The 26,555-nt window shown below is 39.8% G+C and overlaps 1 protein-coding gene across 5 annotated transcripts in view; it reads left to right on the forward strand.

Moving 5' to 3' along the window:
- Nucleotides 1-26,555, forward strand: part of MPPED1 (metallophosphoesterase domain containing 1) — a 73,441-nt gene that overhangs the window by 26,937 nt on the left and 19,949 nt on the right. For all 5 annotated transcript variants that reach the window (XM_050925075.1, XM_050925067.1, XM_050925103.1 and 2 more), the window contains one exon: nt 8,471-8,696. In XM_050925075.1, the coding sequence (XP_050781032.1) occupies nt 8,471-8,696 (226 nt within the window). The remainder of the gene's footprint in view (nt 1-8,470; nt 8,697-26,555) is intronic.

Below are 26,555 nucleotides of genomic sequence, written 5' to 3' on the forward strand. Positions count from 1 at the left end.
TATCACTCACTGCTGTATTCTAAAAGGTTTAAATGAGAGGGGGGAAACATTAAGTGGGCATTTGTATGATTGTCACTGCTTTTAGAGAATACTAAAAATTCTGCTTAGCACAATACCCATAGACAAGCAAAGCACAGCTGCTGTTAGGAGTTTGCATATATCTTGTTGAAGTTGCATGGGGATGCAATTGTAAGTCTGTGTGTTTTGTTGAATAAAGTGGGTAAATGATAAAGACTCCTAACTTTTTAGTACAAGAGAAGTCTGGAGTATAAAAGCTATGCATTTGCTTTTGGATTATTTGCAATTTTATCTAATTTAAGAAGAAAAAAGCATTGCCAAAGGATGATTCACCTTTAAATACATACAAAGTCCATTTACAGATAACTCTGAGACAGTGAATTAGAAAATGAAAGTCCCAGGGTTTTTTAGTATTTTCTGATATGCAGTCTGTTTTTCAAGTGACAGTGAACCAGCACTTCAGGTAATTCTTTAAAAATTATCTTCCCTATGAAAGGGGCCCACTGTGGTTTGAAAATTGGGAATTGCTATAATAATTTTGTATTGGCACATAACAAATTAGATATTCAGTTGATTTCCTTAATTAGTAATCTACAGTAATGAAAGACAAACAAAAATATTATTAATCAAATACATATACACACACGTACAATGGAACCTCAGAGTTACGAACACCAGAATTATGAGCTGACCAGTCAACCACAAACCCCATTTGGAACTGGAAGTACATAATCAGGCACAAGCAGAGACCAAAAAAAAAAGAACCAGTAGCAGCAAATACAGTATAGTACTGCATTAAATGTAAGCTATTAAAAAAAGGGAACGTTTAAAAAAGATTTGACAGGGTAAAGAAAGTGTTTCTGTGCTTGTTTCACCTAAATTGAGGTGGTTATTTTTCTTCTGCATAGTAAAGTTTCAAAGCTGTATTAAGTCAATGTTCAGTTGTAAACTTTTGAAAGAACAACCATAATGTTTTGTTCAGAGTTACAAACATTTCAGAATTACGAACAACCTCCATTCCTGAGGTCTTTGTAACTGTAAGATTCTGTTCTATTACCAAGGCTATTATAATTTTTTTTTAACTAAGTGAACAAAGAATAAGATACTTTTTGATGAACATTTGCCAGAACTGGAAAAAATGTGTATTTACTTGAAACAATATGTAAAGGTCATTTGGAGGGTGAGGGGAGGTGACGGTTTTTTTCAGCTACACATGAATCAAATATGATCGCCCAGATTTTTAAGTACCAAGTCCCCATAGTCTAATAGGAGAGTTTGTGGTGATATCTATTTATAAAAAGTTCTTCTCTTATAGAAACTGTTTGGCTTAGGTCCAAGCCAGTGTACCTCCAACATATTTGTGTGTGCTTGGGGGTGGGAAAGAAATGAGAAAAACAGGGAGGGAAAGAGAGGGGAGGAGGGGAACAGGGAACTGTTGAGTTCTCATCCCCACCATCAACCAGTAGCATTGTAAATGGCTGAGGGAAAAGGAAGCATTGAGCCCCACCTCTCAGGGTGGGAGGCCCTGGAAGTTGCCTGGGGAGAAGGTGCTCCAGCGCTCAGTAGCTGAAATTAGAACTATTTGAAATTCAAAATTTCCATTTTTTACAAAATTTCAACATTTCAAAATTTATTTTAATTCCGAATTTGATTAAAACCAAATATTGTAGATATTTCGTGAACAGAAAATTCTGAAAAAATTGTTTTGAAAAATTCATTTAAGAAAAAAATTAAAAATTTCATTTCAAAACAAACTTTTGAATTTTTTCTGACATTTTTTCCCATGGGAAATTTGTCAGAAATTCATATGGTTTCATACAAAAAATTGGTTTAATTGAAACAGTATTTTCAGATGGAGAACCATTTTGATAAAGGCCATGTTTATATGTACAGCACTGCAGCAGCGCAGCTGAACCAATATATCCGCACCGCTGCAGCGCATGTGGTGAAGACACGCCCTGCTCATGAAAGAGCGCTCTCCCCATTGGCATAAAAAAACCACCTCCACGAGCAGCAGAAGCTGGGTCAGCAGGAGAAGCTCTTCCACTGACATAGCGCTGTGTGCACGAGCACTTATGCCACTGTAACTTATGTCACTCGGGTGTGGGTGTGCCGACATAGGATGTACTGTAGATATAGCCTAAAATTTTGCTACCTGCTCTAGCTAGAATTTTTCCTGCACAGTATATTGTGTTTTCCAGCAGGGGGTAGCTACACATGTACATTTTAAAGGGAGTCTTTGAGAGTTTTGCAGACCAGAATAAGCAGTCATAAGAATATATAATTTCCCAAAATTCCAGATTTCCTTCTTTTCCTTTAGCATTAAATACATATGTAAGTCACACCGGACATGTTGTGTATGTTACGTTATGGCATTCCAGAATGGCATATCTGTTTCTTATGTGCTCTCATATGGCTTATACTCTCAATGGGAGCTATATTTTGTACTGGATCCATATGCAGAATTCCCATGAGAACAGTATATGGTCTCAGATTTGTTAGCACACACACAGCTAGCTCCCTTTCCATCCCAGGTCTGCTGCTTCCCTATTAGCAGAGCCAAACACTAATACCGATGTTTTAAAAAGCAACTGGGTATATGAGAAACTTTTACTGCACTAAGTAGAATGTATAATTTCTTCCTATTAAATTGCTTCTCTGCAGTGGAGTTATTCTGTTAAAGAGAGAGTACATTCAGTGACAATAGCTTTTCAGTTTGTTTTCCAGAAATGTTGCATCTTTGATTATGACATTCATATAAACTAATTTACATCAGTTATTGGTGAAAATAGTAAAAAGGCTGTCTAACGACATAGTGAATCAGGTTCTCACCCATCGTGGGGGGATAGACTAGAGGACCTCTTGAAGTCCCTTCCACCCCTACATTGCTATGATTTATCAAAGCTTTTAAATTGCCAGAAAATTCCATGCAGAATTGTTAATACATTTAAGATAAAGATTAATTTCCAAATGATCTGTTGGTCAAATGAGAAGTGGTACTCATAATGCGAATTTATTCTAATTATCAGCATTTCAGGTTTTTAAAAATCCTCTCTTTGTTGTTTTTCAGATAACCCTCATATCTAATATATAACTACATAAAAATGATAACAATCAAGGAAAATAACCGTGTAACAAGAAATCTATCCAAAGATTTTAGGGGCTTGCTTCAGGATAATCTTAGTACTAAACATATGTGAGCAAGAAAGTTACTGATTTAATGTAATGGTTAATGCCTAAATATGTTGCACATGAGTGATCTTTGATGTTTGCCAAGTGCTCAGTCCTGCAGTATAGGGCATTCAAGAGGCACTCAGTACCTCACAGGGTTGAGCTCATGTTGCCTGATTCTGTTCCTACTAAAATCAATGGGAGTTTTGCCATTGACTTCAAAGGTAGGAGCGTCAGGCCCATAGGGCAGAGAAATTTGTACAGTGCTCCGAAAATAACATAGGGCTGTGAGAAAATCTGTATCTGTGGTAAATTGAGCACTGTTGTATAGTGAGCATAAGATCAAGGCAGAAAGGAACCACAGTAACAGAGTACCATATTCTGCAGCCCTGAGAATGGTTCAGTGCTTCTGTCTGTCACAGATTATATCCACATTTCTATGGTTAAACCCTAATCGATCAGATACAAATGAAAAGCCTGATTTTTCAAAGACTTACACATGCACTTAAATTTACACCCCGTGAGTAGTCAGTATGATGAGTTAAGCACGTTCATAAGTCTTTGCAGGATCAGGCTTTAAAGATTTTGTTAGATGTTAACAAAACTGTGAAAATCAGCTATTTTTACTGTTTTCTAAGTAATGTCCCTCTTAATTTAAGTGAAAAGAGGGTTTGAAGGGTGCAGGGTGGGGGGTGGGAGGTGCGGAGATAAGCAGAGGAAATAGATTTAGCAAGTTCCAGCTTGGTATGGAATGAAAGAAAGAAAGCTGAGCTGCAAACTCATCAAAAACAGAGCTGTTAATTGAAAAGCTGACAGACCTGTAACTACAGCAGAGATTCTGGTAAATGTAACTGTACGTTTAGAGTAATTTGCTAATTTGCCTAAGTAACACCCACAGACAGCAACATGACATAAATACATTAGCGGAAGCAACAACTATAACCAGCTCATACAGGTTCTTGGCTAGTAGATGGATGGACCAGATGAGCTGGAAAAGAGTTAGAAAATAGAAATGGAATTGCTAACAAAATGATGGCATGCAATTTTCTTCAGTATTTGTCAAAGGCAATGGTTTTGCTGTATCATACTTGTGAATGCCTAAACATACTGTAATACTTATGTTACATTAGCAGCCTGTGTGTGTAGGTGATATATGGACATGTGTTAGACATTCTACAGAATGTTAAGCTCTTCAGAATTGGAAATAAAAATATTTTAATTTTAAAAAATGCTTAAAATAACTAATTGACTCTCCAGCATTCATCATCTAAATGTACCAGAAAATCATAAATCAGAAAAGTGTTTCTGCTAAGGAATCTGCCACTGGGGAATTGCATTTATGGTCCACAGGAAATAATTGAATATTAGTATAATATTGGCATAAAAACAGAGTACAAAACTTATTCTTAATGTTAGCTCAGCATTCCATAATGTACCAAAACCCAACATCCTGATATCCTATTTTTAAATTTTCCCGAAGATGCAGAGGTGATACTAAGTGTAAATGCTTTTTTTCTATTAAAAAATCCTATTTATAGGAGAATGTATGAAGATTAACCAGGATTAAATATGCATCTGATCTGGGAGTGGGGGAAGAAATCATTTGACCAAAGAGTACTTTTATGATCATCAGCTTTCTTTCTCTTTAGGGTAAAAAAAAAATGGTAATGGGCTGTTTGCTCAGAACAGAGGTTCAGTAGGAGCATGCCATCACTGTGATGTGTAGCTGTGTTGGCCATGGGTGTTTGAACATGGTGAGCCTCCTCCATATGTTTTCACTACTATTTGCTGCACTGAGGAGCAAATTCTGCTCCCAGTACTGTGGTTTTGGAAGGCTATGCTGCAGAACTGGTACAGCTCCGCGGTGCAGGCTTAAAAGAGTTGGCACATAAGGTGCTCATGCCAGGAGCACCATGAAATCTAGCTCTGTGGGACACTCAGCATATCTTTCTATTCCTAATCTCTGAGGTGATGCTCTGTGTTCAGGAGTGGACTTGTGGTTAAGTGCTTGATTTTAGCCAGTGCATCCACCCCACTTCAGTGCCTGCATATGGGTAAGCCTATGGGATATGTTCTGCCGGGTACTTATGTATTCATTTGTGCTTACAGACAACTCAATGTAGCATTTTTTTCTAGTGTCTCTTTTGTGTTTTGCCAGCATCCTTATATTGCTGGCCAACAACACGCATCTTACCCTGCAGTGGTGATGCATGGGGAGTGTATGCGGGGTCACGTGCCCCCCAGATTTCTGCCAGAGTGGGACTTGGGCTGAATGAGACTGAGGGGGACGTACTTGGGAAATGCACTACCTTCTAGCGCTCCTGCTGGGCCCTACTAGGAGGCACCCAGAACAGGGAAGAGACATAGGGCTGGCAGCACAACTCCACCAGAGGGGGCACAGGCAAGTCCTCTGAGTCCGTCCCTTCCTCTCACCCACAGCCACAGTTACCTGCTTGGTGATAGGTATCCAAAGCCCGTTCTGGCCCATGCTGCATCCGCAGTGGGGAGGCAATGGGAGAAGTGGGGAAGGAACTTTCTGAGGGGAGTGATGGGAAGGTGATGCTGCTTGCAGGATGTGGGAGGCTCAGGGGCATGGGAAAGGACCCAGAGGCAATGTGTGGGTCAGTCATGTGCCCCTTCCCCAACCTTTAAATTGTACCACTCCATACACCATCAGGGGTTATGGGCTATCTCTGAAACCCTGGTAACTTTTCACCCCAGTCCTCCTTATTCTGCATATATCAAGTGCAACCTTGAGGTATCTTGTGGGGTGTTGATGCTGTAGCTCAGGGGTAGGCAACCTATGGCACGTGTGCAAAAGGCGGCATACGAGCTGATTTAGGGGCACGCTCACTGCCCAGGTCCTGACCACCCGTCCAGGGGGGCTCTGCATTTTAATTTAATTTTAAATGAAGCTTCTTAAACATTTTAAAAACCTTACTTACTTTACATACAACAATAGTTTAGTTATATATTATAGACTTATAGAAAGAGACCTTCTAAAAACATTAATATGTATTACTGGCGCGTGAAACCTTAAATTATAGTGAATAAATGAAGACTCGACACACCACTTCTTAAAGGTTGCTGAACCCTGCTGTAGCTCATGGATCGCTACCACAAAACTCTGCGGAGTATCTGTTACATCAGTAACTGTCAAACTTTTTTACTGGTGACCCCTTTCACATAGCAAGCCTCTGAGTCTGACCCCCCCCCTTGTAAATTAAAAACACGTTTTTATATATTTAACACCATTATAAATGCTGGAGGCAAAGCGGGGTTGGGGTGGAGGTTGACAGCTCACAACCCCGTGTGTAATAACCTCGTGACCCCCTGAGGGGTCCAAATCCCCAGTTTGAGAACCCCTGAGTTACATGTTCTAATACCAAGAGAGCATTTCAGCACTTATTGTTCTGTGCTGATAAATGTTCAGAGAGCTTGACATTAATTTTGTATGTCCTAAGTTGATTTCTAGGAGTTGCCTGTGAAACTCCTAGACAAGTGCTATTGGGTATATCTGTCCATTTGGAACCTCAGGGATTAAGATGGTGGCAAGCCTACCTTTTTGGAGGCCTCTCCTATTCCTCTGTTGGGTTAATTTCAGCTATCTGTACTTGAAATTGTTCTCCTAATGCTCTGTGGGATATTGTCTAGGAGAGGAAATGTGGTAACTCTGCAGTGTTTGCTAAGAATATGGATGTGTTTGGTGTAATCTCTACCTGTGTTACATCAGACGGGGGCAGTTTGACAGCTGTTAGACTGTACATCCTGGGCTTTGGTAAGCCACACCTTTTTTCCCCATTTCCGTACAATCTGTATACAATCACCAGCCCTGTCTAACTGCAGTTTCACTAGACGTAAATCCCATGTGGGTGCATTTTATTCCCCGGTCCTACCCATGCCAACTTTGATGCCATTTTATGTAGACATGATGATTTGTATCACTCATTACTCTTGCTCTGAATTGGGCTCATAGTTATCAGTGAAGTTTTATATAATGTTACCTTGTCAGATTTTGTTTTTTATTAAAAGCCACTAGGTTTCTGTGGATTTAGTTAACTACCATGCATTTGCAATGAAGTCATTTCCCCCTCCCCCCACAAACCGCCATCACTAGTACAAAAGCAGTGTTAGGTCCTGCCCATATTCTGGCTGGAAGCAGCCTTATTCAAAGTGTTTTCCTCTTCCTTGTGTGTCTTTTAGTCTCCTCTCTGTCCTCTATAGACACATTCAAAAGGTTTGTGTTAGGGTCCCTCAGGTGATCCCCTCTTTCAAGTACAGGGTCCAGCTGATAACCACTTGGAGTCAGGTAGGAATTTTTCTATTGTAGTGCGGCTGCTTGGGAGTGTGTGTGAGAGAGTTTGTGAGCAGAGGAATTAGGAGTTCTTGCCATCCTGTGGTAATATGCTGTGAGGATCAACACTCAGAGCGAGTTGCCGGGTATAATATTGAACATTCTTCACTGTGTATGTTGAGTTCACTGCTTTGACTGTTATCTTGTTAGTAGTCTTCATTGCAAGCACTCACAAATTTTTCTAGTAGGCAGGAGTTTTCTACGCTACATTGATCTTAGCTTTTTGCAGTTTTATTGTTGCAGCTTTGAGGGCAAGTGCCCCCCTCTCCCCCGTGGTTGTCTTAACCCCTTTCCCAAAACTTGGACACAGGTTTGAAAATGGGTAGGGGTAAAGGCTATGGAGGAAGGCAAATCAGGCACAGATACAAAGGATCCCAACAGGTAAGCCTGAGCCCTATCTTGGTTGAATGTTTGGCTTCTGGATTGTGGCAAAGGAGGTCTATTAGTCTGGCAGAAGCTTTGGACATGTAAGGCCTCTTTACTAGGAAATGATATTTAAGCACTAGCAGGTTGCAGGAAATTTAGAGCTGGTGTTTATTTTAATAAGGGTTATGGTCAGTGGCTTTTATACCCAAACACTTGTCTGAGAGTTTTATTGTCATCATGATAAGTGGCAGCTGTAACCAGCGGTAAGTAAATACCATGCAGAGGTGTGCATAATTTTTTAAAAATATTAAATCGTTAAGGCAGAGTCATCACACTACTTCCATGTATATTAAGATTCAAATTCTGCTATTGGAAAGGTGCATGTCACTACCATTGAAGTCAATGGTATTTATGTTCACATATCTCAGGACAGAATTTGGTTGTTTCAAATGTGTAAGAATGATGTATAGTACTGTTTTGTGGTTCTTGTTTTGTTTCTTTTATTCAGTTTTCAGAAACTGAAAGATAACTGAGGTTTGTTGTTGTTTTTCACTATTTTAGGCAGCCTACCATATGAATACAAGATTGTGATAGCAGGAAATCATGAATTGACCTTTGACCAAGAGTTCATGGCAGACTTAATCAAGCAGGACTTTTACTATTTTCCTTCTGTGTCTAAGCTGAAACCAGAGAGCTATGAAAATGTGCAGTCTCTTCTAACAAATTGCATCTATCTTCAAGACTCTGAAGTGACGGTGAGGGGGTTCAGAATATATGGCTCTCCTTGGTAAGCTGCTCTTTAACATAAATAAATAAAATGATAGCATTAATTACTACCACACCAGCCATTTTATGCCCTTCAGTCATATTTTGATTAGTGTGTGAATAAAAGAGTAATATTCAGTTTTATAAACGTTTATTTTGTTGTAGCTCATCTTTCCTTTGGCAAAATATCTGACTATAAGAGTATGTGGATCATTAAATCAGCGAGACAAAGATAAGATAATGTATCCTTTAGACACTCATTCAAGAGCGAGATATTTAAATATTCCATGTAGTTTTAACTTGGTATGTGGAAAGGATATACAATTTAACAAGTTTACATTATTACAGTTTAATTTGAGTGCATTGCAAGTATGTCTTTTGAGTTTGTCCTTTGATACTGAAAGCTCACTATTTTAGATATATTATCATTCAGTGAAGAGAAAATATATTATTTCTCTTTCACTCTCTCTCTTAGTTTAGTATAAGCTGCTATCCCTCAGAATGTTATTTTCTTTTATATATTAATACCCTTCATCAAGATGCAGTTTAGTTTCTGGAATAATGTTGGTTTTTATAGTAACTGATCAGTGGCTAACCAGTACTTCACAGTTTTCCCTCTGCTGTGCTCTGAGGCCACTTGGAACTTTTTTGTGATAACAAGAAGAAAAGGGCCTTACTACTTCATCTAAAGAAGAAATTCTCCATTGGATTGCAGACTGAACTACCCCTCTACAAGGGGTCCCTCTATGTCTCATTGGTGGATAAGTAAAATGAAGTTTACACATCTGTTACTGAAGTTGTAAATCTGATACATTTCATGAACACTGTATGCATATTTAAAGGAAATTAATATTCTATTTTAAAAGGTAGGTTTTCAGGGAATCTGTTTTTCTTCCTTTTGAAATCACATCAGGCTGGAATGTAGCAAACAAGTTGTCAGACCTGATGCATATACCCAGTGTGAATTCTCACAGTGTGAATAAACTGTGAAATCTATTGGAAACTTTTTTTTAATGAAAATTGGCATTTTCCCATTTGGTTGCTTTAGCTGGGTGTTAATTTTTCCCAAGCTTATTATTCTACATTTATCTATATTAAAATCTCATCCCACTTAAATACGCCCATCTCCCTCAGCTTTCCAGATATTTCTTTATTTTCAACCTACCCACCTGCTGTGTTGAAGTTTGACTTAATCCTGTATCTCCTGTACATACAATGTACAATTTACTTTGTTTTCCAAATTATTCAGAAATATATTAAATAGTATCAGTCGCAATATAAAATTTTGGAGAATGCCGCTTGCCACCTCTTTCCAGTTTGATATTTAAGTTTAAGTACAGTAACTATGCTCTGTTTTCAGTGTGTCTGGCAACTTAGTATTTTCACTACAATAATCCTAATCAGTCACCATATTTCCAATGTTAGTATTAATTTTTCTGCAATAATGTACCAAAAGTCTCATTAAAAGACAAATTAAATTTTTATATATAAAAATTTAATTTATCTATGAAATAACTAAGTAGAGGTTCAAGGAAACCATTTGAACTTCCTGTACCTATGAAAGTCTGTGAAAGCCTCCTGGGGACATCTTTGCCTACCCACTAACACAAAATGTTATGGTTAAATTAAATTTTTCACTTGTCCGCAAACCCTGTAATTTTGCTCAAGTTCTGTGGGCTATCAGGTTTGTCTGGCTTGACCTGTTCTTTGCAAATCTGTGGTGCTTCCCATCCATTCTGTTCCTCTTTCCTAAGTGCTTTTGTACTAATTTATTCTAAAGATAGTTCTGAACTGTAGTGTTAGAACTGGATCAAAACTTCCTCATTGTTTGACAGTGTTGAGATCCAAGGAGTCGGTTCAGCTAAAGGATAAGCTAGAAAAATTTAACTGAAGGTCTGTGCTGCCTTATACAAAAGGTCAGAGTTTACTGATGGTGGAACTTCAGCCAGGAGGCTAGGTTACAGGGGGGCAAAGTGATTCTTAGCTGCGGGGCCCGATTCCAGGGAATCGGCCGAAAGCTGGCCCTGCATCTGACCTCCAATATAATCTAAAAGAGAATCATTTTGTCTAATTATAAAGAAAATAAAACACTATCTTTCTCTCCTTGAAATTAGTGACAAAACTCCCATTGACTTCAAGGTGCAATTTTGGGTGTTTTGCAGGCAATTTTATTTCTCAGACATACAGAAAAACCTGTCAAACATAGTTCCTCAGCCCACTGTGGGCTGTAGCTCCCTGATGATTTTTCCATTTACCTCTCTGTTTCTCATGTTTCAGGGCCCATGACAGGGTTCTCCCAATCTCTGTTAATTAAGCCTATCCTCCCAGGACTCTCTTTTCCCCACATTCCTACTGCCTCTTCTCCCAGGGCACTCTGCCTGCCACTCTCAGGGAATTTCCTGCTGTTCCTGCTTCCACTACCCTGACCTCCTGGCTTCTGACCTGTCTCCACAGTGCTAGGGAGCAGAAAGCAAGAGCTCCAGGTTGTATCTTTCTGCCTCTTTCCTGACTGCATCTTACGCCTGACTCACCCATGCTCCCCCCAGGGCCCAGGCACCTTCTCTTATATGTGGGGGTCCGCTGACCAGTCCTAGGAGCACTGGCCTCTTCCCTCTTAAAGGGCCAGTGCTACTCTGCGACACTTACACTAAAAGAATATTGTTAATTGTGCAAAGGCAAGTGCTCAGATATTAAGAAATTCCAGAATAAAGGTTGCCTGAGCAACCTGTATTCAACCCTTTGTGCATATGTATTATGTACTCCTGGGGGGATTTTGCACCACTGCAAATGCACAGAATTAATGCAGTTTTTTTCTCTGCAGAAAATACATTCTTCCAGAGAGATGCTGCAGTTATGCCTTTTGCCCAGCAGGGGCTGCCAGCTCATTGGCAGTAGTAGCCAGCGGTCAGCTGTGTTACTCACAGAGCCCTGCCTGTGGGGCCAAGTTAAGAGGCAAAGGATGGGGCGGGACAGACAGAGCAGGTCACATGGGACTGCTGCGGGTGTCACACAGACTGGGGTTCAGAAGGGCTAGTGAGTGGGACAGACTGGGGCAGGGGCTGAATGGGAATAGGGGTGCAGAGCCATGTGGGGACAGGGGGCAGGAGGGAGCTGAATGGGGTGCAGGGATACGTGGATATTGAGGGGATGCAGGGCTACCTGGGGATAGGGGATGGCTAAGTGGGGGTGCAGGGCTACCTCGGGATAGGGGGTAGCTGAGTGGGGGTGCAGGGACACATGAGGACAGGGGCAGATGTGCCTGACTGAATGGGAGAGGCTAGGGGTCAGCCAGGATCTGCACAGGGGAGGCTCCCCAACTCTCTAACAGTCTCTGTTCCATATTTCTCCCACCAACACCCAACAACCCTCCAGGTTCACTCCCAGGCTCCTTCCCAGCAATTATTTCCCTCTCCCTTGGCTCCTCCATTATCCCTGATTCCCCCAAGCCTTTGCATTGCTTCTGAGGGGTGTGGGAAATAAGTTGCTGGTAGGGCTGTCAAGTGATTAAACAAATTCATCTTTATTAATTGCACTGTTAAACAGTAATAAAATACAATTTATTTAAATATTTTTGGATGCTTTCTACATTTTCAAATATATTGTATTCTGTGTTGTAATTGAAATAAAAGTGTACAGTGCTCACTTTATTTTTTAATACAAATATTTCCACTGTAAAAAACAAAAGAAATAGTATTTTTCAATTCTCCTAATACAAGTATTGTAGTGCAATCTCTTTATCATGAAAGTTGAACTTACAAATGTAGAATTATGTACAAAAAATAACGGCATTCAAAAATAAAACAATGTAAAACTTTAGAGCCTACAAGTCCACTCTGTTCTACTTTAGGTAATCACTCAGAGAAACAAATTTGATTACAATTTGCAGGCGTTAACGCTGCCCGACAATGTCACCTGAAAGTGAGAACAGGTGTTCACATGGCACTGTTGTAGCTGGTGTCGCAAGATATTTACGTTCCAGATGTGCTAAAGATTTGTATGTCCCTTCACGCTTCAACTGCCATTCCAGAAGATATGTGTCCATGCTGATGACGGGTTCTACTTGATAACAATCCAAAGCAGATTGGACCAACGCATGTTCATTTTCATCATCTGACTGAGTCAGCTGCCACCAGCAGAAGGGTGATTTTCTTTTTTGGTGTTTCAGGTTCTGTAGTTTCCGCATCTGAGTGTTGCTCTTTTAAGACTTTCTAGAGAATGCTCTACATCTCATCCCTCTCAGATTCTGGATGACGCTTCAGATTCTTAAACCTTGGATTGAGTGCTGTCTCTATTTTTAAAAATCTTATATTGGTACCTTCTTTGCATTTTGTCAAATCTGCTGTGAAAGTGTTCTTAAAATGAACAACATGTGTTGGGTCATCATCCAAGACTGCTATAACATGAAATATATTGCAGAGTGCAGGTAAAACAGAGCAGGAGACATAAAATTCTCCCCCACAAATTTAATTACCTCATTTTTTAATGAGCATCATCAATATGGAAGCATATCCTCTGGCAAAAGCATGAAGGGGCATATCAATCTTCAGCATATCTGGCACTTAAATACCTTGCAACACTGGCTACAAAAGTGCCATGCAAAGTCCTGTTCTCACTTTCAGGTGACATTGTAGATAAGAAGCAGGCAGCAATATCTCCCGTAAAAGTAAACAAACTTATTTGTCTTAGTGATTGGCTGAATGAGAAGTAGGACTGATTGGACTTGTAGGCTCTAAAGTTTTACATTATTTTGTTTTTGAGTGCAGTTATGCAACAAAAAAAATCTGCATTTGTAAGTTACGCTTTCATGATAAAGAGATTGCACTTCAGTACTTGTATGAGATGAATTGAAAAATACTATTTGTTTATCATTTTTACGGTGCAAATATTTGTAATAAAAAATAATAATATAAAATGAGCACTGTGCATCCAAAAATCCATAATAAATTTCACTTGGTATTCTATTGTTTAAGAGTGTGATTTAACTGTGATTCATTTTTTTAATCGCGATTAATTTTTTTGAGCTAATCGTGTGAGTTAACTGTGATTAATTGACAGCCCTAGTTTCTGGTATTGTAGTTTAAATGAATTATTACTCAAAGCTCTGTATTAATATCCCAAGGAAGGAAGCTAGTTGTCAAAAAACATTTCCTGAATCTTTTTTGTTGTCTGTATTGTTACAGACATACTTAACTGACAGGTATTTTGAAATAAATTGCCAAAATAATTGAAACTGGCATGATTATATTGTGTTATTTTGACAAATAAAATATGCAGAAAATTTAGGGAATTTTAAAATATTGTGTGCAGAGTTTGAAATTTTGGCACAGAATTTGTGATTTTTTTTGGCAAAGAATTACCCCAGGAGTAATTATGATACTATCTTTAATTGGATGATCACATACTGTTTTTTTCTAGAGAGCCCCGGCTTCATTCAGTGCACAGGATAGATGATGTTCACTGAGTGAAGTAGCTGTTCTGTATTTCTTTATATCCTCATCATTCCTGAGATTTGTGGCCACTGCCTTATTTACCACATACCAAACAAACTCAACATTGAATACAGAATTAATTGCCTCATGAGTGTTTCTATGGCATTTGTCGCCATAGCATCTGAGTGTTTCAGAAACGTCAATGAATTTCTCTTCACAGTGCCTTATCCCCATTTTTTAGATGAGGGAATCTGAGAGAAATTAAGGCCAAATTTTTCAAAAATGTCCAATAATTTCTGGTTCTGCAGTGATCAGGCAGCCAGCTTGAGACACTTAGGATCTGATTGTTCAGAATGCCTGGTTTTTTATATGAACAAAGCAGTTTTACAGACATTATTTAATCCTCAGAATACCCTGGAGAAGTTGGTGTGGATGTCTATGTCCTTTTTACTGCGGTGGGAAACTGCTTGTGCTGGGCTGGCATAAGGGGGAGCAGAGGCCTGCATCTGCATGGCCACTTTGTCAGTGTCATCCTCGTCCCCGATGTGATTCTTAAGTGGTGAGGAGGGCCTTGCACTGGGTCTCATATCAGGAAAACGTTGCCCTTACTGTGCTTACTTGGATGAATTGCCTTGTCTCCGCGACAGAAGCACCATGTGGAAATAAACAGCTCCACTGGCGCCCGTAGGTTTTCATATCAACATGAACAAATCTTGCTTGATCTACCCTTGCATGTGTGATCTTGCTGGTTCTCTACTGTATAGGATTCCAGTGGTATGAGAGTAAAATGTGTTCTGAGCTAATTAGACCATAAATAAGGCTACGACTTAGTCACAGGTATTTTTAGTAAAAGTCATGGACAAGTCATGGGCAATAAACAAAAATTCATGCCCGTGACCTGTCCATGACTTATATCAAAAATACCTGATTAAATCTTGGGAGTGGGGGGCTGGAGGGCCATAGGGGAGCTGCTGCTGAGGGGGGTGATCCAAGGGGGCCACTGCTGGGGGCAGGGTGCCCGGGGCCAGCAGCACTAGCTGCCTGGCCCCATGGACCAGGGCTTCTCTGGCTGGCCAGGGACCACTACCCAGGGGCGCTGCCCGTGGCTGCTCCAGCTGGGGACCACTGCCTGGGGCCGCAGACTGGTGCTGCTCCAGCCACCCTGGGACCACTGCTGTGGGCCGCTGGTGTAGCGACTGGTGTGGCTGTCCCCACGGCCGCTGCAAAGTTGGCTGATGTGGCTGTCCTGGGGGCCACTTGGGCAGCAGGCCCTGGAGCCAGCTGCTGGGGCAGCTGTGAGGTCAGCCACCCTGGCCCCTGCAGAAGTCATGGAAAGTCATAGAATTCATGACTTCTGCGGCCTCCATGACAGATACGGAGCCCTAACTATAAATAAAGTTTCCTGTTTTTAGAAGAGATTTCCTCTCTCTTCGGTGCCATCCTTTCCCTTAAAAGTGTGCCTATCCCTTGCAGAATACTTGTGATTTAGTTGAAGGTGATTTTGTGGATTATATAGTGGTTTTTCCTTGAGAACACAATGGATGAGCACACCATTCTCTGTTCATGTATTGTATAACTAGTGGGTGAGTAGCAGCAGGCTGGAGATTCACTAAATCAGTAATAATAGAATCAAAGATTCATAGAAACGTAGGGCTTGAAGGGACTCAGGAGGTCCTCTAGTCCTTCCTCTCCATGCTGAGGCAGGATTTAAGTATGCTAAAGGACATCTTCTAGCCCATCTCTCTCTCTCTGTCTCTCTTGCTCTTTCTCAAATCAGAATCCATTTGTAGATGAGAAGAATTATGCCCATGCCCTCACTATTTCTGCTACCCTGCCATTGCCACAATGCTGTGGTATAAAGCTTCCCCTAGACTAACGCAACACTGTTGTGGTCTGTATGCAGCCTAAGTGCAAGGTTCCCTCCTTTGGAAAACATAGGATTTGACACGCGTATCAGACTATCCATCACTGAGATCCCACCTTTGGCAATACTTGATCCATCAGATGAGAAATGTCAAACAAACAAACAATAACAACAACCCATAAACTACCAGCAAACAATACCACAATCACTAAAACCTCATAATGTCCCAGACCAATTGTGCAATGCTATAGAGGGATCATAAAAGAAAATTTTTGTCCTGACCCAGACGGGCAGCGTGGCAGAAAAGAGTTCTGTTTGTCAGCGTCAGGACACATCCCCTGTGGAAAATGGGGGGAAATCACTATTATGAAATGTAAGATTCATTAGTCGGAATGATGTATTGCTCTGGATAGCTTGAAGCAGCCCTCAGCATGGGATTTTCTGCAGCACTGGTTACCTGAAGGCTGGATTTTTGCTTGCGTAGGAATGTTTGCAGGGGTCTATCCTTGTGAAATGATTCATCATTTTCCTTTTGGTGGCATTTAAATTTTTCTAGTGTGTATTGTTCCTATCTGCTTCTGTATCCTTTTGTTCCAGGCCATCTGGAACTTCAGAAGCTTTCATTACTCTTGTGGGGAGGATGGAAGGTGAAGGTTACTTTCCCCTAGGAAGTCCTTCACAAGCATTTGATCTGCAATGAGAGATGCCCATTCATTTTAGACTTCAATTTTTTGTTCTCTCTCCCCCAAGCCTCTTATGCACATTGACTGGATAAGGCTGTACCAATTTTCAGAAAGCAACACATTTCTTGTACAATCTCTCACCAGTTCATGGGAAAGAGTTTTTATTTTGGTAATGGGCATTCAGTGGCACATAAATTAATAACCTGTAGGTCAAGGTCCTTTGCTGTGCTTAGTAAAGCCCAGGAGTGTGGTGTGGTTGATCCGTGCCATGAAACAGAGCAGTTTTCAGGCTGCTTTACTTTACATCACCTGTAAGACTGGTGCAAAAACAACTTTAACATGGGGGAAAATCTGGCCACTAATGATCAAAATCCCCACTCCACTATTGGTAACATTGAATTTGCAATTCTGGTCCTAGCTGTTACTGTTCCTCTTGATTTAGTTTACCCCTGATGTAATATTGAGAGCCAAGTCCTGCTTGGCTTATTCAGGCTTACTATTTATTCCATTGCAGTCCTGAGTTTGTAGCTCTGATTGTTGTGTGGTACTCTGCTACATCCATTCAGGGAGGGGAATGGTAACTTTAGTTATACAGTTAGTAATCATTCAGGTAAGAATGGCAAAAAGACGAACTAGTCCAGCTTGCTTTTGCTTTACACCAGTTCACACCCTTTTGCAATCTGAGTCTCCATTTTGGTGCCTTCTGTCTTTCCTCTCCACCTTACCAAACAGTTATCATAGTTTTTCATTTCTCACTGAGCTCGGTCTCCATCACTAAAATAATGTAACAAAGATTTATAGGTTCATTTCATAAGAGGGACGCACTTTCATTTTGCCGGTGATGAATCATCTAATGTTTGTTTTGCCAGGCCTTGTACAAATCTTTACAGTCACTGAGGTGCACATCAATTAAAATGAAATTGTATTAAAATCAAAGATTTACTCCATTTAACACATCATGTTAAATATTAGTCGTCCCCCGCTCCCTCCGTTGGGAATATGGCTCACAGGTACAGCAGCAGCAATATTAGATGGTAAATGTCAGACTCATATTTCTAAAATGCAAACAAAATACTCAAATTGCTGTTCTGCCTCAAAGGGTCGGTCTACACTGCACCTGGAGCATGTCTGCCAGCCTGGGTGGACAGACACATGTGAGCTCTGCTTGAGCTAGTGGGCTAAAAATAGCAGTGTGGATATTGAAGTGCCGGGTAGCCACCTGAGTACAAGCCCACTTTATTCTGTGGGTCCAAGGTTGTCTATATTTATATATATCCCCATGGCTATATTTAGTCTGTTAGCTTGAACGGCGCTGGCGCGTATCTGTCTACCTGGCTGGGAGGCGCAGTCCCAGCTGCGGCATAGACATACGCAAAGTGATCTGAGAAAACCTCTTTCCCGTATTTCTTTATGCTCTCTGTCACACACCCACACCCATACATAAATGGGTTCTCTGTCCTGTGGTCTGGGGCAGAATGGCACAGAAGCTGCTATACAAAAAAGGAGATGTTCATCTTATGTTACATCCCCCTTCCCCACCTTCAGTTCTTCATCCATTTAGAATAGGGGTAATCAAAGCAGAATTACCTCTGTACTGTTACCTTAAGCAAAAAGAAAATTGCAATTTAAAATTCCTGCAGATCTCCGTTTAATTAGATTTTTAAGCTAGTTGCATGTTTTAATGTCTAGCTCTGGCAGTGCCTGTTACAGGATGCTGGGTTTTGATAGCTCAGAAATTTTTCTTTTTAAAAGATGAATGTTCTGTGTTGTTAAAAGCCATGGGATTGGAGCTGTTTCTTAACCAGTCCATTGGAGGTATGCAATATAATGAGTAATTTAGGCAGACTGACATGCTTCTCCAGGAAAATGAAAATCATGAGTGTGAATAATAGACTCCCCTAGTTATTGAAAATTGAGGCATATCATATATACTGGTATTTTGGGGCAAGGTTTGACATCTTAAGCCTGATACGTCTGTAGCATTATGGTGAGAATGCTGAAGATGTTTTATTTCAGGTGTTCGGTAAATGGAAAATGTAACAGATGTATAAAGAATAGGAACATTTTTAGATAAGAGAAAACAAAATTGATCATCCTGGTAAAAGATATTAATTAGAGTCTGGAGCAAGTAAAACCAGGTTTAATTATATTTTAATGCAGCGGTTCTCAAATTGGGGTCCACGGACCCATGGGGGTCTGCAAGGGTACTCCAGGGGGTCCACATGTCATGTCCAGGACTGCCAGCCCCAGTGATCAACTCCTCCCTCCCAGTGCCTCCTGCATGCCATGGAATAGCTGTTCAGCGGTGTGCAGGAGGCGCTGGGAGGGAGGGGGAGGAGCAGGAACAGGGCATGCTCAGGGAAGGGGAGGAAATAGGCAGGGAAGAGGGTGGGGTGGGAAGAGGTGGGGCGGGGAAAGGGGTGGAATAGGGGCTGAGCACCCTTGGGGAAAATTAGAAGCTGGCTTGGAGGTCCATGAAAAATTTTAAATCAAAATGGGGGTCCTCGGGTTTCTAAAGTTTGAGAACCACTCTTTTAGTGGAATGATGGAGTGACTTTTTTTTTTCCCCTATTCTGTACTTATCAGAAACTATATCCATTTTTGGAAAGTGCTGTGTCTAAAAATGCTTAAAACCATAACACTATAATTTAATTTGCAGCATCTGGAAGATCATACAAATGGTACTTCCTGCAAAAATGATTTTGATGAGCTATTAAATTCAGATGTTCAGGTTTTTTCATATTGAACAACACTTGAAATATAAAAGATTCTCAAATGGCAGAAAGCAAGATTTGAGAAGCGCATGTAGCCTGTATTTATAACTGTGTAAACTAACAAACAAGCCTGAATCTGTTTCTTTGGCTAACAGCATATTGCTTAAAACGAATGCATTTTGAGTAGCAAAACTTTTTTTGGAATTTTTTTTCCATGCTATAACTTGAAAATGTAGGAAATACAGGACCCATCCTACAAAGACTATACACATGAGTTCCTTAACTGATGTGAGTCGTTCCTCAGAACTCAGGATAGAATCCTTAAATTTTACTGTAGTATTCGGTCAAATGACTGATGTACAGTAGGAAAAATTACTTTTACGGTGCTAGAAAAAGAAAAAAAAAAAGTAAAACAAAAAAACTGAACTCCCATTACTCAAGATTAGTCTTCCATTACATGTTAAATGAACATGTCGGGTGTTAGCATATAGTTTTTATATACACTATGAGTGATTGTATATGTGTAATACTATACATATCATATACCACATATGTAATGGAGATAAATTGCAGAACCATATGATAAATCATTTTTATCATGCAGTCTTGAGCACTTTAGCTGCACTCTGCCCACTATTATATTTCCCCCAGGATTTGTTATAAGAGTTCAAGTTTCTGAGAAGCTTCAAATACCTGCTATTTATTTTTTAATCAATCTGCCACAAAATGTTTCCTCCCAAACAAGATTTCTATCCAAAATTACATTAGTCCAAGGCCGAGGATTGGTAATTAATACTCAGTACTGGAACAGTGAAAACAGTGAGTTAAACCACCTTGCAGATTACGTACCCGCATGTATTTGTGTATTATAGATAGGGATTGATGCTTCACTGTGCTGCACTTTGTGGAGTCATTTACATGTGTGCAAAGCGAGTTTAAATTGTTACCAAATCTGAATGGTAACATTTTATACCCACTTTACAGCTACAAATGATCGCACAAAGTGCAAGTCAGTGGAGAATTATATGTGTGTGTGTACATACTATATATTTCTATATAGTTATATCATTTATAGTTAGTTTCAGAGCATGTTTTGTGGGTGCTAAAATTACTTTGTTTATTGTAATATCTTTGTCCACATTGGGTAACTTTAATATTCTGTAAGATTTTTCCATGAACAAAATTTGCATTTGCTTACTTCAGTACAAATATCTTTAGTTTTAATTAAATTTGAGGATAGTAGAAAAATATACTATCCTGATTTAATTAGTTTGGGGGGAAATATCCTTTCTTGGACAATAATTGTTGTTTTATAATGTATTTGGGCAAATTAGTTCAATTTCAGTTGCTTAAAAGAAATAGTTGACTCTTCAGATCCAGTAAACTAGTCCACTTTGGATTCAGCTAGTTTTTAATTTAAGACCTATAGAATAAGAGACCTGTAATTTCACTACAGGGAATGATTCCCCTTCATGCAGTTCATAAACCACAAGAGTGAAACAGCAATACCCAAGAGCAGTTTTCTCTTTTCTTTTTCACATTTACTTAAAAGTTTAATTTTGTGAGCAAGAGCTGATTTTAAGTGTTTTTATTTTTGCATTAACAAAAGAACTTCCAGCTACCAATAACCCATCTGCAGTCGGGTTCCCAGTCTCCGACAGCAGCTACTGCAGGATGTTTCAGAGCAAGATGTAAACCCCTCCCCCCCCATGCCAGCCTTAATCTACTATGCTTTGTCTTTTGTTGGGAACAGTGGAGCCCCTTGGCAATATTCCAGGTAAGGAAAACACAAACAGATAACTGGTTTGCAGACACACCACTCCTGGGAGCAGATCCTCAGCTGGTGTAAATTGTCTTAGCTCCATTGACTTTGATGGAGCTGTAAAGATTTACCCTAGCAGAGGATTGCTTCCATTTCACCACCACCACTACTTTGTTCCCAACAGCTTGTATACATCTCCTTAGATTCAGGCACAATCAATGCACAGACTTGGTGTCTACATGGTAATTTTACAATCCACCCTGAGTAAAAGACAGCGCTTAGCTGCACCACCCCATAAGCCCACCAAGGAACAAATTCTGATGCATCATATTACCAGTTCTTTCCCTGTTCCCCCTTGCTTTGGAGGAGGGGAACATTAGTCCACCCCTTCCTGTGTAGCCAATAAGCAGAGCAACAGCTTTATATTGTAACAGAGTGACTGTGCTGGCTGCGTGTGCCTGCGTGGGGCACATCCACAGACAGTCCCTAAAGGGTGTGGCTCCTCCTGAGAAGAGTTCCTTACCCTGCAAGAGAGGGCGAGGGAGGAATGTTTTCTGCTGGTGGGGGGGGGGGGGGAGTGGGGAGGGCAGGAGAGATGAAGGATTTTGGAGTCAGTAGCATCAGCCCTTGGAGGGGAATAGTAACAATTACGTGTTCTGCTGTTACTGAGCTCATGCCTGTGTCATCATTCTGGGGACTCTGCTTGTGCTAAAACCCAGGAAAGAGACAACAATATCATAAAGCATCCTGTAGGGCTTTTAAAATCTATTTTGATAAAATTTAAATCCATTATTATTAACAGCCTCTTCCCTGGCCATGACAGCAGAATATCTGAAGTTCTGTTGCAAAGCTTTATGGGCCAGATCCTCATCTGGTTGGTACCACATAGCTCTGCCAAAGTGAATGGAACTGTCTGATTTACACCAGGTGGAGGTCTTGCACATATGTTTCTTTTTCAAAGGGATATGTCAGAATTCCCAGCCAGCTGAGCTGAACATCCTTGTGTACTTTATAAAAAGATTATCTCAAGCCATAAGCTGCAGGTACAGAAAATTATCGTTTTGCACTGCCATACATAAGGGTGAATTAAAGATTTCAGGAAATTATTAACAGAGCTGTTTTTAGTTCAATTCAGGTGGAAACTTGGCACACAAGGTGTCAGCATAGGAGCCTTTTTTTTTTTTTACAAGAAATAAATTCAGCTGTTGCAAAATTATATGTGTTAAAAATGATATACTTTATACATATATATGCACTCATTATTTATTGGTTTTGGAAGCATTTTTATGCTCATTTAACTCAAAATGAGTTTTGATTTTTGTAAAAAACAGAATTGGCAGGGAGCAGGTCCATATGGTCTAATTACTCCTGGAATTTTGAAAGTAAAAATGTAAATCTGGTGAGATTTACATTTTTCTAAACTGAAAAGTGGCTCCTGTTCAGGCCTTTTTTTGTGGATTTTGAATACACTTAAACTTGTTTTGTCATATTCAAAAGTCCATGGAAGTTTCACAAGTACTTTGAGCTTTATAGCCACCAAGGCTAATCTTTATTTGGGGTTACATTTCCTCTCTGTGGATAAAATTTACCCTTGTGCCATGGGCCAGCACAAGGCCTAGGCATTACTTAAATTAATGGGACTTAAGTAGCAATTTTCTGGCCCTTTGCACAGGGGTGAGTTTCACCTTGTGATAGATGCTTCATTAAGTGTTACCCCCTCTTCACCTTTCTCCAGAGCAGAGGCTCTTCTTCAGCTTGATTGCCATACAAAGGACAAGAGAAGCCCTTAAGAAAAAGGCCAGAAAGGTCTATAGTAGACTTCTTTAAGGAGACCCCAACCCTACTCTATGAGACTTCCAAGTGAGGAAGGAGGTTATTTCTTTTAGCAATGAAAAAAAAAAATCTTTGGAAGGGTCCACGCATGGATGAATTTTGATTTTGTCTTCCCTTGCTGATTGGTTCATTCCTGAGGAGCTCTACATTTAAAACAAGATGGTAACTTCCAAGTGGACTGTGGGACCTCAAAAAATAGTGCTGCTCCACTTTTCATGCTTTTGTTTCCCTTTGCTACTATGCTGCCATGGAAATGATTCCATAGGAAACTGCCACTTTGCTGTGCATAGCCCCAAGGACTTGGCTGCACTCTTATATTGGGATTAACTCTCTGGTGATGAGAAACTGAGGAAACAATTCCTAACATTTCAGGATATAAGCTTCTTAGTCCTATGCTCAGTCCACTACACAGTGTTGAGTCACTAAGTAGTAGGGTGACCAGATTGCAAGTGTGAAAAATCAGGACACCTTTTTTCCCCAGAGAAGGCGGAGTGGTATAAGTGCATATCTAAAACAAAGCCCCTAATATTGGGACAGTCCCTTTAGTAGGGTGAGCAGACATCCCGATATTAAGTAGTGATGGATTTTATCTTTAGTGATGAATTTCTTTGCTGTTTAGTCCAGTTCATCATGAAAGTTTGAGTGATTTTCTTTTTTTAACGTCAACTGGGAGATTTCCATTTGGCTTCCAGCAGAATGAAAGAATCTACTTCCATTGGTACTGGCTTGTTTTGAAAATCAGCATTTCAGGAATTTTTCTCCTTGCCTGTTATCCTACTTTTTCTTGGTATGGAGATAAAATAGATTTCATTTTATTTTTCATTATTTTATAACAGATTCATGTTTAGAAATGATCAATTCATATTGGTCACTATTCAGTCTTTCTTCTTTCCAGTCAGAGATGTCTGAAGTCCTTCACTATACAAAAGATTAATGGTTTCATGTGTAACTAGAAATGAAAAAAATAATTACTGACAAAGGGCCCTACTCCAATTTTTGGACTGCTTTCCTTTCCTTTCCTTTTTTTTAAAATCAGTTATATTGAGAGTTGCAGAAATGACAGTCCTGGATACTGTAGTTTTTGATCCGCGGAGCATGTATAGCAAAAACAGAGGTATTGCAAGCTTCTCCACAATGGGAAAATGATGCTGTTGTGGCTAAGGCACTAGACTGATACTCAGGAAGTCTAACCTGAATTCATTGCTTTGTCACAGATTTCCTTATGGCATTGGGTAAGTCACTTACTCTCTCTTTGTTTCAGGTCCCCCTCTTTAAAATGAGTATGATAATGTTTGCTTACTTTATAGGGGTGTACGGGGATATATTGCAAACACAGAAATATAGGCGTTGCCATACCAGATGAGTTCAATTGTCCATCTAGTCCAGTATCCTGAACCCAACAGTGGCCAGAGCCAGCTGCTTCAGAGGAAGGTACAGGAAACCCTGCAGGAGGTAGTTATGGAATAACCTACCCCAGGAAAACTCCCTTTCTAAAGTACACCAGTTAGAGATTGGTTTATGCCCTGAAGCATCAAGGTTTAATCTCTTCCAATGATCCTGTTATTTTAATCCTTTCTATTGTAATTCTAGATGTTCTTGGTACACATATAAATGCCCAAACTCTCTTTGAATATTGCTGACCTCTTAGCATCTGATATCTTGTGGCAATGAGTTCCACAGGCCAATCATGCATTGTGTAAAAAAGTATTTCCTTATTAGTTTTAAATATGCTGCCTTTCAGTTTCATTTAATGTTCTGTTCTTGAATTTAAAGTGAATTGTGATAGTGAATATAAGTGATTGACTGATCTACTTTCTCAATACAGTGAACTGTTTGTATACCCCTATCATGTCCCCTTTTATCGATCTCCTTTTAAATGTAAACAGTCCCAGTCTTTTCAACTGGTCTCATGTGCACATTTTTCTATGTTTCCAATCATTCTCATCTCCCATCTCTAAACCTCATTTATTTCTATTTGCTAAACCCTTTTCAGGAAGGAAAGGAAGGAGTGAGAGCAGTAGAATAATAATAATAAAGAATTTTTTAAAAAGCGGACTTTAACAAACTCAGAGAACTGGTACCTAAGGTCTCATAGGAACAAAATCTAAGGGGAAAAAAGAGTTCAGGAGAGCTGGCAATTTTGGAAGGAGACAATATTACAGGCATAACTGCAAACTATCCCAGTGCAAAGGAAAGATAGGAAGACTATTAAGAGGCAAATATGTCTCCATTAGGAGATCTTTAATGACCTGAAAATCAAAAGGGAATCCTAGAAAAAATGAAACATGGAGTAATTGCTAAAGAGGAGTACAAAAATAATAGCACAAGCATGTAGGGACAAAATCAGGAAGGCTAGGGCACAAAATGAGTTACACCTAATAAGGGACATAAAAGGCAATACGAGGAGGTTCTTTAAATATCTTTGGAGCAAGAGAAAGATGAAGGAACTTGTTGGTCCTCAACTTAACAGGGGTAGAAGAGCTAATAACTGATGACATCAAGAAGGCTGAGATGCTTTACACCCATTTTGTTTCAGTCTTCACTAAAAAGATCAATGATGACCAGATACTCAGCACAATATTAACAAAAAAGGAGAAGGAACACAAGCCAAAATAGGGGAAAGAACAGGTTGAAGAATATTTAGATAAGTTAGATATATTCAAGTAGGCAGGGCTGATGAAATTCATCCTGGGGATATTAAGGAACTAGCTGAAGCAATCTCAGAACTGTTAGCAATTATCTTTTAGAATCCATGGATGATGGGTGTGGTCCCAGAGACCGAAGAAGGGCAAACGTAGTGCCTATCTTTAAAATGGGGAACAGGGAGGACTCAGGGAATTATAGACCAGTCAGATTAACTTCAATACCTGGAAAGATACTAGAATAAGTTATTAAACAATCAGTTTGTAAGCACCTAGAGGATAATAGGTTTGTAAGGAATAGCCAGCATGGATATCTCATGAACAAATTGTGCCAAACTAACCTAATTTACTTCTTTGGTAGAGTTACTGGCCTAGTGGATAGGGAAAGCAGTATATGTGATGTATCTTGATTTTAGTAAGGTTTTTGACATAGTCCTACATGACATTCTCATAAGCAAACTAGGGACATGCAGTCTAGATGAAATTACTATAAGGTGGGTGCACAACTGGTTGAAAACTGTCAGACTAGACATCTTGTGGGGACCTAGAGGGGCCTTCCATGGGTCTGGTGTTATTCAACATTTTCATTAATGACTGGGGAACTGGAGTGGAGAGAATGCTTATAAAATTTGTGGATGAAACCAAGCTGGGAGGGGTTGCAAGCACTTTGGAAGACAGGTTTAGAATTCAGAAAGTCCTTGAAAAATTAGAGAATTGATCTGAAACCAACAAGATAAAATTAAATAAGGACAAGTGCAATGTACTATATATAGGAAGGAAAAATCAAAAGCATGACTACAAACTAGGGAATAACTGGCTAGGCGGTAGTACTGCTGAAAAGGATAGTGAATCAAAAATGGAATATGAGTCAACATTGTGATGCAGTTCCTAAATAGGCTAATATAATTCTGGGGTATGTTAAAAGGAGTGTCATATGTAGGACATGGGAGGTGA

Source organism: Gopherus flavomarginatus, chromosome 1 (genome assembly GCF_025201925.1).
Source record: "Gopherus flavomarginatus isolate rGopFla2 chromosome 1, rGopFla2.mat.asm, whole genome shotgun sequence".
NCBI classification, from domain to species: Eukaryota; Metazoa; Chordata; order Testudines; family Testudinidae; genus Gopherus; species Gopherus flavomarginatus.